This window comes from Pelodiscus sinensis, chromosome 29 (genome assembly GCF_049634645.1).
Source record: "Pelodiscus sinensis isolate JC-2024 chromosome 29, ASM4963464v1, whole genome shotgun sequence".
NCBI lineage: Eukaryota > Metazoa > Chordata > Testudines > Trionychidae > Pelodiscus > Pelodiscus sinensis.
The window spans coordinates 8,823,180-8,835,053 of record NC_134739.1 but is presented as its reverse complement, the minus strand read 5'-3'; the positions used below and the strand labels follow the sequence as shown (position 1 = coordinate 8,835,053).

Sequence of the window (11,874 nt, the reverse complement as noted above, 5' to 3'; positions counted from 1 at the left end):
TAACTGCGCATGCGCACGGGGAGGTGGGGTGTGGTTGGGTGGTTTTTTTGTGCGCGCGCAGGTTTTTTTCCCTCCTTCCGATGCACGTTGCCAGGGCGATGTTTAGGGGCCGGCCTAGCGCGCTGGTTGACCCGGAAGCGCATCCCGCGCATGCTCAGTTCCGCTGGGCGCCGGGCGGGAGGACGCGAAGGCGACCGGTGCAACGAGGAGCCGGGTCGGGGCGCAGCGGCCGAGATGCCACGAGAGATTATCACCCTGCAGCTGGGCCAGTGCGGCAACCAGAGTGAGGGCGGGGCCTGTGCTTGTGGGCGGGGCTTGTGAGGGGGAGGGGCCTATCCCGGCGCGGGGCTTTGTACGGGGCGGGACCTGTGCTTGTGGGCGGGGCTTTGTGAGGGGGAGGGGCCTATCCCGGCGCGGGCCTTTGTACGGGGCAGGGCCTGTGCTTGTGGGCGGGGCTTGTGAGGGGGGAGGGACCTATCCCGGCGTGGGACCTGTGCTTGTGGGCGGGGCTTTGGGGGGGTCTCTGGGAAACTGAGGCACAGAGTAGGGCCAGGCCTGTCCCCCTCCTGGGCTGGCTGGCTGGGGGCGTGCTGCGGGGGCTTTCATCTCCCCTCCCCCAGGCTGAGCTCTGGCCGCTCTCTCCTGCAGTCGGGTTCGAGTTCTGGAAGCAGCTGTGTGCTGAGCACGGCATCAGCCCCGAGGGCATCGTTGAGGAGTTCGCCACCGAGGGTACCGACCGCAAAGACGTCTTCTTCTACCAGGTAAGGGGGGGCGTCCCACCAGGGCTCTGCGCTGCATGCTCCAGAGAGCTCTGCTCCTCCCCGCCGCCGGAGTCCATCGCTGAGATCCAGCCCAGGCTCGGCCAGATGCCCTTTTCCTAGGGCTTCCCCTCTGAGCCTCCTCTTGCAAAACAAAAGCATCACTCCGCCACAGAGATGAAGCTCTGGAAGTCTGGCACTGCCAGCCCCCTGTTGGCATAATGCTGGTATCTCCCAAAGCCTCCAAGAGCCCAGGGGGGATCCTACTCAAGAGTTTCTGGTCCACATTTCTTCTCTGTTCTCTCTGGCTGGAGCCCAGGCTGGCTTGTGGGGTCAGCAGTAGTGAGATTCAGTTGTTATGTCAGTCCACAAAGTCTGCTCCTAGTCAAAACCCTTCCCTCTTGATGGTTCTTATCTCCTCTGATGAGAACAAACCCCACCTCTAACTCCTCCTGCTGAGGACACGCTGGGGATTTTGTCTATCCAGCAATTCAAATTTGAATTATGAAAAGGGGCTGATGAACTCAGTCCAGCCCAAAGCTCATTTACGTCATTGGTTTCTCTACCAAGATCTACTGCTTAACAGCATGTTGTCATGGCCTAGGGCAGGGATGGGGAACCTATGGCCTACAGGCCGGATCCTGCCCCGATTTGGCCTGTGATAAGGTTTGGAGCTTACCCTTGCAGTGGGGTGAGCTGGCACTGGTGCCAAGGCTTGGAGACTGTGTAACTGGCGCACCAGCTCCCTGCTGCAGTGGAGAGTAGCAGGGAGCCAGCGTTAAAACCCCTGTATGATCAGCTCTGCCTTGTGCAGGGAGGAAGTGGATCTGCATGCTGCTGTTTCCCCTCCCCCTCGCCTGGGGGAACAGCAGGGCAGGGAAGCCTGTCCCTGTGTTTTCCTACAGGCTTTTCCCCTGCCACTTCCATTGGCCAAGAATCATGGGGTGCTGCCTGCGAGCACAGGGCAACATGAAGCCACCGGTGCTTCTCCCCCCCCCCCCCCCCCCCGCCAAACAGAACTGCATCAGAGAAGTGCCCCGATCCACTGCCTCGTCTCGCACCCAATGGGTCAGTGCAGTGCTTCTTGTAAGCTGGGTGCTTGTGCAGCCACTCAGGAGCAATTCCAATGCCTCCCAGCTGATTAGCAGAACACCCACAGCTAGTATTGTGTTTCTACTGGTGGTGTATGTTTGCACATGCCCTGGTGCACATCAAAATGTATTTTGCACATGGATGGAAAAAATCTGCACCTGGAGGGAAAAAGATTAGGCCAATGGTTCCCCACCCCGGCGTAGAGCCTGATGTGCTGTAGAGGACGATGGGTGTAGAGCGCTGGGGACCAAAGGAGCAGTTCATATTTGTTCCATATTTACTCTGGTTGGGAGCTGTTTGGGTCAGGCCCATGTCTTTATTCCGTGATGCCCAACATGACTGGGCTACTAGGGGCTCCCACAGTACAGCCAATGCAGTTCCTGTACAGTCTCTCACAGTAAAGGTGTGTTATACTGTTCTCTCACCAGTGGGTGGCACCCTCTGTCACAGTCTGGAATTGTGCCTCGTTTTGATTCTAGGCCCTCTTGTCCTTCTCTGTGCAGGCGGATGACGAACATTACATCCCCCGAGCTGTGCTGCTGGACCTTGAGCCCCGAGTGATCCATTCCATCCTGAACTCCCCCTACGCCAACCTGTACAACCCAGAAAACATCTACTTGTCTGAGCATGGTGGTGGGGCTGGGAACAACTGGGCCAGCGGCTTCTCCCAGGTAACAGGGCTGGAACTGGCCCGTGCAACTGTAACTCCGATCCCTGGGCTGGAGATGTTGTCTGGGATGTCTGGTCTCCCAGCAGGTGCTGGCATGTGATTGCTGTGGCACCTTTCAGCGGTGATTTGCAGGTGACAGCTCGCAGCCAACTGTCTGCCGGCATGGCTGGAAGCCTCGTCTCTCAGCTGATTTGGCTTTGCAATGTGTCTGGGAAGTGGCTCCTTGCAGCTGCCCCTGGGGAAAATCAATGAACGATACCTTTGCTTTGGTTTTATCTCGCTAGGGCGAAAAAATCCATGAAGATATCTTTGACATCATAGACAGAGAGGCTGATGGGAGCGACAGCCTAGAGGTAAGGAAATGAGGATTCCCTCGTCCGTTGTTTTCTGAGCCAGGCTGCTATTTTCGGAGGGCAAGCCCGACCCTAAGGTTTCTGCTGTGTTGTCCACGTGGAGGCAAGGTCTGTAGGGAAGCCTGGCAGGTTGAAGATCTTTGGGGGTCAGGAATCTGGATGCTAGGCAACAGACACATGGAAAGGGTTAATCCTAGGCAGGAGGCCTTTCTCATCTCTGCCACATCCTCTCAACCTTCCCTTTCACCCCGGGCCCACCTGAGACAGGCAGGAGTTGTCCCTGCTGTGTTCCTTACTGAACATTTTCCAAATCCAGTTACAAAGAGCACCAGCAGCAGGCTCTTCCCAGAGCAGATGATGGGCCCTTACCAGGACTCACAACTAGGAAGGCCTCCATTTACCTTTTCTTCAGTTCATCCCATTCCTCCTGCTTGTCTCCTTTAGTATTGGCCTGAATAGCTCCCCTCTCTGCTTCCAAAGGGAGAACATGCTAGCCCCGTGCTGTCCTGTGCTGTCCGCTCCTATTGGTACCCATCTTTCCAGGCTGCCCTCCAATGACTCTCCTGCTCCAAGAAGAGCGCTGCTGAAGTGGCACCTGCCTGCTCTGTCAAGGCGTCGCAGGCGGAAGGGTGTTTAGTTTGGTGCCGGGAGTGGCAGCCTGCAGGTGTTCTCAAGAGGGCTTTGTGTGCCTCGGAATCGGCTCTGAAGAGCTCGTGGCAGCTGGTTTCAAAGGGCTTGAGCCTGTCAGATTCCATGTGCAGGCCTGGCCCTCTGACCCTTCTGCTGCTATCAGTGATGCTGTGGAAGGAGGGACTCTCCGTCCAGCCATGGGATCCCATCTGGGCTTGCGCCTGTTTCACTTTCACCCCTGAGCAGACAGAGCCCCCTGCTGTTTACATCTGGCGGTTGCATGGCAACGGGGGAGGGGGGAAAGGTGATAGGAAATAAGAGGTGGCAAGAGGACTGAGGAGCAGCTGGGGGAGAGGCTTAGAGCACCTCTGAGCTTATTTGGTTTAACTGAACAGGCCTCAGGGGAAACAGGGTCCCTTCCGGTGTCTGTGTGGCTCCTGGGAAGTGCTGAACTCGGGGGAGGGGGCCCTCCGCAAGGCTTGTGAGCGGGGAGCGCTGTTCTCGGTGGGTGCCGAGAAGGGAGCCCCTGTGCTTGTGACAGAAGCGCTGGGATTGGTTTGCAGCTCTCCGGGCCTCGTGGGGCTACGCTCGGAGTGTTGGGGACTGCCCGCGCGCCCCAGCGATTCCTGGCACAGGGCCAGAGGGCGGCAGCTGCCATCTGGCCTGGCCTAGGCTCTGGCATTAGCCAGTACTGTGGCTTGCCCCATTCTGCCAATGAGGGGAAGCCCCTGCTAAGCTGCCTTCCCTTGGTTCCAGGGCTTTGTGCTGTGCCACTCCATTGCTGGTGGAACAGGCTCCGGGCTGGGCTCCTATCTGCTGGAGCGGCTGAATGACAGGTGAGTCCCCTGCAGGGGGAGGCTGGCCCTGCCTGGGCGTCCTGCCAAAGCATGAAGCTGGAGCCGGCTGACTCAGAGCTGGGTCCCCACCCCCACCCAAACGCTGTCTTGTGCAATCCCTGGCAGGCCGCCCGGGGGAAGGGCCGGCTCTTGCTGTGCCCAGGAGAGGCTCTGGAGTCAGACCCTTGCTCTGCAGACTCCCTGTCTCCTCCCAAGCTGCTCTGATCAGACGGCTGCCTTCTGAGGCTCTGCCCGCACTGGGCAAGGTGGAAGGCTGCAGCCAGAGTCCCTGCGCAGCCACCCCTGCCTGCCCCAGCATGCAGTCTGGAGAAAAGGGTTGGGAGCAGCTGCTTAATCAGCCGGTGGATGGCTCAGTCTTGCCTGTGGCTTTGTCTGGCAGCTTCTTCCTGTGCTGTAAGATGCAGCGTTGCTGGGACAAATTCCTCTCCTCCCTGGGAGCAGACTTTGGCATGCTGCGTGGTGACTCACCACCGCCCGGCATGCTGGGGACTGGCGGGGAACTCGTGGGAGGGGAGGCTTGGGCGGTGGCTCTGTGGCGTTAACCCGCTCGGGGGCCGGGCGCTCTCTCGCACAGGTATCCCAAGAAGCTGGTGCAGACCTACTCCGTCTTCCCCAACCAGGATGAGATGAGCGATGTCGTGGTCCAGCCATACAACTCCCTGCTGACACTGAAGAGGCTGACTCAGAATGCCGACTGTGTGGTAAGAGTCCGGCCGCGAGCCGGAGCGGGGCCCCTGGAGCCAGCCCCGACTCTCTGCAGGGGAGCCCCAGATGTTCTAACTGCACCAACCAGTCAACAGCTCACCCTCCACGTTTCCATGGCACAGCCCTGCCAGGCAGCCCCTCCGAGGCAAGGGCCAGCAGCCTGCAGAGGGACTTGGTGAGCCCCAGCAGACTGCCCAGAGCTCCACTTCTCCCCTGCAAGGCTGGTGGGCCTGAGGAGCTAGGGCCCTTGTGACACTGAGCGGATGGAGGGGGCGAGCTGTCCCCCACCCCCAACATTGCTGCTTCTCTGCTCTCCCTACTATTCCGGGGCTTGGGCTCACAGGAGCAGAGGCCACTTGGTGGGGGGCTCTGGTGTACACCCAGGGGGTGAGTATGGTTCCCTGCCCCAGGGTCTGAACCCAAGGCTCCAGCAGCAGGACCTGCCCAAGGCCATTGGGCACGTACTAACCAGGGCGCCTGCTCTCAGGTGGTTCCTAGTCTCTGGCACTCAGAGGAGGAGGCACAGCTGCATTGGCAGCCCCTGTTGGACGCCACCTTCACTCCCTCCCCTCTTTTTTTTTAAACTGCTGCAAGATTGCTTGGGCCTAGAGAACGTAAGAATGACCAGACTGGGTGAGACCAAAGGTCCATCTAGCCCAGTGTCCTGTCTGCCCACAGTGGCCAATGCCAGGTGCCCCAGAGGGAGGGAACAGAGCAGGGAATCATCAAGTGATCCCTCCCCTGTCACCCATTCCCAGCCTCTGACAAAGAGAAGTAGGGACACCATCCCTGCCCATCCTGGCTAATAGCCACTGAGGGACCAACCTCCATGCATTTATCAAGCTCTTTTTTGAACCCTGTTAAAGGTCTCATCGTCACAACGTCCTCTGGCAAGGGGTTCTATAGGCTGACTGTGCGTTGTGAAGAAATACTTCCTCGTTTGTTTTAAACCTGCTACGTATTAATTTCATTGGGTGACTCCTAGTTCTTATGGGAATAAGTAACTAACTTTTCTTTATTCACTTCCTCCACGCCAGTCATGATTTTATAGACCTCTACAACTTCCCCCCTTTATCTCCTCTTTTCTCCTCTCTAGAGGATGGAGGAGCAGGGCCTGGGGGTAAGCATGTGGGGCAGAGCTGTCCTGGGATGGCTCCGGGGAGCACGGCCCAACAGGAGGAGAGCAGCTTTCTGTTGAGCAACAGTTACGCTCAGGGATAGCTGGCCCCAAGAGTGAGTCAGTTCATGGTTTCATGTGTCCAATGGCCCAGTTCTGTGATGGCATCCAGGTGGCTGAGGCTGTATGGGTCTGGGTTCTCGCCTGGAGAAGCAGACCTCAGTCACTTGGCCGCAGCCCCCAAGAGCAGCTCTGATGGGGCCGACTTGCTTTGGTAGGTGGTTCTGGACAACACAGCCCTGAACCGGATCGCCACAGACCGACTGCACATCCAGAACCCGTCCTTCTCCCAGATCAACCAGCTGGTGAGTAGCCCCTGAGGAGTGCTTGCCCTGGGGACTTAGCCACACCTCCTCCAGGCTGGGTTCACCTGGAGTTGCAGGGCCTGGGGGTGGGGAGGAGCTGGGCCCTCTGCTGATGAGTAGCTCTGTGGGAGGGCCTGGGAAGGGGAGTCCCAGCCAAGCTCTGGTTCCAGGGAATCACTCCAGAGCCCTGCCCCCGAACCGTCCCTGCCCTCTCTGTACCAGGTCTCCACCATCATGTCTGCCAGCACCACCACGCTCCGGTACCCCGGCTACATGAACAACGACCTGATTGGGCTGATCGCCTCGCTCATCCCCACCCCCAGACTCCACTTCCTGATGACGGGCTACACGCCGCTCACCACAGACCAGTCGGTACGTGCTGCAGGTCCCCAGGCGCGCGGGCAGCCTTGCGCCATCCCCCCGCCAGCTCCTGGCCGCCTGCTGCACCTCAGCCAAGCCCCCTGCCTCCGGGCTCTCATGCATTCCACGCCCCACACTCTCCTTGCTTAGCCGCAGGCACGGCAGGTCCCTGCTCCCCACCCCCGACCTGCTGAGTGGCCCTTGCCTGGCTCCTGAGGCAGCCCTCTCCCACAGGTGGCAAGGCTGGTGCTCCAAGCTGGCCTCGCGCTGCCCTCCCAGGGAATGCAGCGAGGCTGTTCCCAGGCTACAGGTGCTCAGCTCCAGCCTGCTGCACTGCACAGCTCCTGGGGGATAGTGGCTACCAGCCCCAGGGATCTCCCCAGGGAGCGCAGGCACCAGCCCCCTCGGCCGAGACTCGTGGTCGTGACGCTAGAGGCAGGCGAGCAGGCCACTTGTGCTGCCCTTGGCCATTGCTTATCCTGTCCGGATCGCTGTCCCCAGCCGGAGCCGGGGCTCCACGGGGCCGTAGTGAAGGGAGGCTGGGCTGGGATGCTGTGATGGCTCCATGTCACCATCCTGCTGAGCTAACCGGGCCCTTTCTCCTCCCGTCCACCTGCATTTCCCCAGGACGTTGCTCAGAGAAGCATTTCAGCGAGGCTGCTGGCTCTGAAACGGGTACCCTGTGTGCTCTGTCCTCTCTGCTCGGGGGGGGGGGTGAGGGGGACTTTGCAATAGCTGAATCCGTGTCTCACGCCCTGCCCACTGTCAGCTGGGGCCCCCTCTCTGCCATTCCCTGGCAGCCTGGCCAGCAGAGCGTAGCGTGACGTGCCCAGCCTAGGGCAGAGGGGTTGGGCCTCCAAGCCAGGCATCGCCTCCTGGCTTTGGGGGAGGGTTGATTTCCCACAGTGCTCAGCAGCAGCTGCTTAGAACTGGCTGTTCTCAGGCCGGCCACCACGGGGGCCAGCTTTTCCTAACAGCCCAGCCCGCGCCCCCCAGTCACCGAGCAGCCGCACTGCAGCGCTGCCCCCGCGCGTGGGCTCAGGCTTGGGGCTTCCCCCTCCCGGGCCTGGCCTGCAGCTTCCTTTCGCACATTGTGCAGCCGACAATCAACCCTTCGCTGCAGCAGGTTGGGGCATGTGCCAGGCTGCTGAGCTGCAGCCTGGCCAGGTGCCTTAAGGGACATATGGGAGTGCTGTGCCAAACCCCATCCCCCCCCCCCCGTGTGCAGGACTCATGGGGCCCCGGAAGAGCAGAGTGGGGGTGGGGAGGCTTTGCTGGCAGCAATCCCAGCAGGAAAGCCCCTCACCTTCTGCCCTGTGCTAATGGGAGGCAGCAGGGAGCTTGAGTGATGCACCCCAGGCCTTGGCTCAGTGCAGGACCCTGGCTGCTCTGCACCCAGTGAGACACCCACAGAGCACGGGGCCAGGGCCCACTCGCGGCTGCAGTAGCTGCCTTCCTCAGCATGGATTGACAACTCCTGTCAGGGATGGGGGAATGGGGCCGGCTCCCTGGCACCTCCTAGAAGGGGCATCGCTACAAGCCCCAGGCTTGGCCTCCGCTGTCCTGTGACCTCCTGCATGCAGCTCCTTGCCTGTGTGTGTGACTGGCCCATCCCACAGGGCGTGTGGCTCTCTTCCCCCACTGGCTGGCCCAAGGCTGGGGCAGGGGTTGGTCTCAGCCGAGCCCCTGCCCCGTGTGTGAGTCCAGTGCTCCCTGGGCCAGGGTGCAGGCTGGCCTCGCCCTGAGTGCCCCGGCCTGGCGTTTGCAGGTGGCCAGCGTGCGGAAAACCACAGTCCTGGATGTAATGAGAAGATTGCTGCAGCCTAAGAACGTCATGGTCTCTACCGGGCGGGACAGGCAGACCAACCACTGCTACATCGCCATCCTGAACATCATCCAGGGCGAGGTGGACCCTACGCAGGTGAGCGAGCTGCTGGGGGCTGGCTGAGTCACGCAGCCCTGGCAGTAGGGCTGAATGTGGGCAGCAGGGGAGCAAGCCAGCAGTTGCAGCGAGGAGCCAGGCTTGCAGCAAGCCGCCGACAGCAGAGCCAGCCCCTGGGCGAACACAGCAGGTGCGGCACGGGCCTACTGCAGGTCGGCCACGCTGAGAAAAGCCAGCAGGCAGTTGCCTAGATCCTGCCCCACAAGCTACCATGGGACGGGGGCACCGTGTCTGCCCCAAGTGCCTGTCGCTCAGGTGCAGCTCAGCCCAGCAGAGCAGCTAGGACAGCCCGGCAGAGGGCAGCAGCCCTTTGCTGGGGCACTGGCCCCACTGCTGGCAGGAATCTCCCAGGGCAGGTGGCTGGGGAGGGTCCGAGCCCTGCTGCCACCTGTTACTTGTGTCTCCCCAGGTTCACAAGAGCCTGCAGCGGATCCGGGAGAGGAAACTGGCCAATTTCATCCCCTGGGGCCCTGCCAGCATCCAGGTGGCACTGTCCAGGAAGTCCCCGTACCTGCCGTCCGCACACCGCGTCAGTGGGCTGATGATGGCAAACCACACCAACATCTCCTCGGTGAGTACAGGCCAGGCTGCCTCCCCCCAACTGCTCTGCAGCCATGTGGGCCAAACGCTCCTCCCTCCAGTAGGGGCTGTAGCCTGTGCTTGCCAGGGGATCTGCGGGGGGGTAGAAAGTGGTGGGCTGCCTCCTACCTGGCCAGAGAAGGGGAGTGGGGGGAGAGGTGCTGTGGAGAGCGGAGGCCCATCCAGGACCGAGAAGGCAGAGACTGGAATGGGGGAGTGGGGTGAATCAGTCCCCTTGCAGCATTTCCTTCAGTAGAAAGTCATTCCGGGCCCAGCTCCCCAGCGCCTCTGATCCATCGGCAGGACCGGACACTATATGCAGGGCTATACGGCCTTTGGAGGGAAAGCCGCCTCTTGTGTTTGACTTCCTGGCTCTGCCACTGCCTCCGTGACCTTGGCAGTGTCACCTGGCCCCTTGGAAAGCACAAAGCTCTCCGCTGAAAGCGGCTCAGGGAGCAGGCCACAATGGAGCCCCAAAGCAGAGGGTTTCTGAGCCCTTTGCTTAGAGTGGTGGTGGGCCAGCTGCAGCCCCCAGGTGGCTCGTTAGGGGTCTGCCTGCAGCCCACGCACCCCCTCTCTGCCCCCTTTCCTCCACCTCTTGCGCACTGCGCCTATCACTTACCTGCTCCCCCGCCACAGCCACGTTTGTGGCACTGTGAATTGGCGGATTTGGGGTGTTGTAGCTCTGGGAGAAGCAGGCACAGTGCAAATCAGCCGATTCATGGCGCTTCAGAAGTGCTGGGAGGCAGGGGAGGAGCAGGTAAGTGAAGGGCCCCCCATGAGAGAGGTGGGGGGAGGAGGGGCGAGCCACAGGTGGAACCCCAGTGGGCCACAAGTTGCCCACCACTTATCTTGCAGCTGAGATGGAGGTGGGCCACTCACTAGCCCTGGTTGCCCCTCGCTGGCCTAGGGCCTTTGCATGGCTTTGCTCTGCATCAGCCCCAAGTGATAACCCAGCGTAGCCATGGCCACAGATGCTCCCCCGCCCTGGGTGACAGTCACTTTCCCTGGGTGTATGGGGTGAGGGCCGGGCCCCACTTACTCATGGTGCCTTGGGGCTGGCACAGCTGTTCGAGCGGACGTGCCGTCAGTACGACAAGCTGCGCAAGAGGGAGGCCTTCCTGGAGCAGTTCCGCAAGGAGGATATCTTCAAGGACAACTTTGACGAGCTGGACAACTCCCGGGAGATCGTGCAGCAGCTGGTGGACGAGTACCACGCCGCCACGCGCCCCGACTACATCTCTTGGGGCACGCAGGAGCAGTGAGCGGCCGCAGGCGCTGCTGGGGAGCCCGACTCCTCCCTTTCCGTGTAGCTTCAGTGGCCACGAGCCACCGTGTACGTTTTATCCCCGTGACTTCTGCTCACGCCCTCGCCCCCTGGGGAGGGCCGGAGTGGGGCTCACTGGCACAGCAGCACTGCATGCTTGGGAGTCACCCTCACGTGGGGCAGAGCCACGGGTCCCTCGGGGCAGGCCAGCCTTGCCGCTGCCATGCACCTGGGAGCAGGAGCTCGCCCCGTCTCAGGGAGGGCGAGAGAGGCACCAGCCTGCAAGGGGCCAAAGCTAAGAGGGGAAGCAGGTAGGACCTAGCTAAGCTGGGCCCCTCGGCTCCCCCTGCACAGGCCCTCAGCCTTGTTCTTTCTGTGCCTGACCAGCTGGCACAGAGCGGCAGGCACGGCCGTGGGCTGTATCTATTTTTGTAGATTACTTTGCTTTAATAAAAGATGGTTGCTGCAAGGAGCCCTCTCTGCGCTGCCCAGGGCCTGCCGGAGCTGGGAGCGGGTGACAGCAGCCCCAACCCCTCAGCCAGTATTGGCAGGGCTTGCCCTGCTGGGGCAAAAGCCAGGGGGGCCTACAGAGCCAGCTGCCCCCTAGCTCCCTCAGGGATGTCCCGTGGGCCTGCCCCCCAAGTCCCATTGAACCCTGCAGGGGAGAGGCAAAGTGTTTTCTCCTGGCAGCAAGCAGGAGGCAGCCTGGGGCTATGTCTACACTGCGCCGGTTTTGTGCAAGAAATATGCAAATGAGGCTAAGCGTGGAATAGCGCCAAGCCTCATTTGCATCGTTAATGAGCGGCCGCTTTTTGTGCAAGAGGCTTTTGCTCAAAAAGGAGCCGTCTACAGGGCTCCTTCTTGCGCAAAAACCCCCCTTGCGCAAGAGCTTTTTTATTCCTGGAAAAACGGCTCTTGCGCAAGAGGGGGTTTTGCACAAGGAGCCCTGTAGACGGCTCCTTTTTGAGCAAAAGCTTCTTGAGCAGAAAGCGGCTGCTCAAGTATGCAAATGAGGCATGAGGCTATTCCATGCTCAGCCTCATTTGCATATTTCTTGCACAAACCCACTGCCATGTAGACATAGCCCGGGAGTGAGGGGTCAGCCATGCTGCACCCTGCATGGAGCCCGAGCCAGCCATGCTAGGTGAAGGCAGCAGGGCCCCCCCCAGCACCTGCTGC

At 60.7% G+C, this 11,874-nt stretch overlaps 1 protein-coding gene across 1 annotated transcript; it reads left to right on the top strand.

Annotated features, from left to right (window-relative positions):
* Positions 1-123: 123 nt before the first annotated feature.
* On the top strand, positions 124-11,167 carry TUBG1 (tubulin gamma 1). Its single transcript, XM_075911336.1, has 11 exons — positions 124-283; positions 649-761; positions 2,354-2,521; positions 2,805-2,873; positions 4,260-4,339; positions 4,935-5,061; positions 6,461-6,547; positions 6,770-6,919; positions 8,676-8,828; positions 9,259-9,420; positions 10,496-11,167. Exons 1-11 carry the CDS (start codon positions 151-153, stop codon positions 10,691-10,693), a joined length of 1,440 nt encoding a protein of 479 aa, XP_075767451.1. The 5' UTR covers positions 124-150; the 3' UTR covers positions 10,694-11,167.
* The last annotated feature ends 707 nt before the right edge of the window (positions 11,168-11,874 follow it).

What these genes read in the sequence shown, in the direction of transcription:
- TUBG1 (XM_075911336.1), top strand. Translation starts at nt 151, where the DNA reads ATGCTCAGTTCCGCTGGGCGCCGGGCGGGAGGACGCGAAGGCGACCGG. An exon ending in CTGGAGCGGCTGAATGACAG is followed by an intron (nt 4,340 to 4,934) that starts GTGAGTCCCCTG and finishes TCTCTCGCACAG; the next exon opens with GTATCCCAAGAAGCTGGTGC. An exon ending in ACCACACCAACATCTCCTCG is followed by an intron (nt 9,421 to 10,495) that starts GTGAGTACAGGC and finishes GGGCTGGCACAG; the next exon opens with CTGTTCGAGCGGACGTGCCG.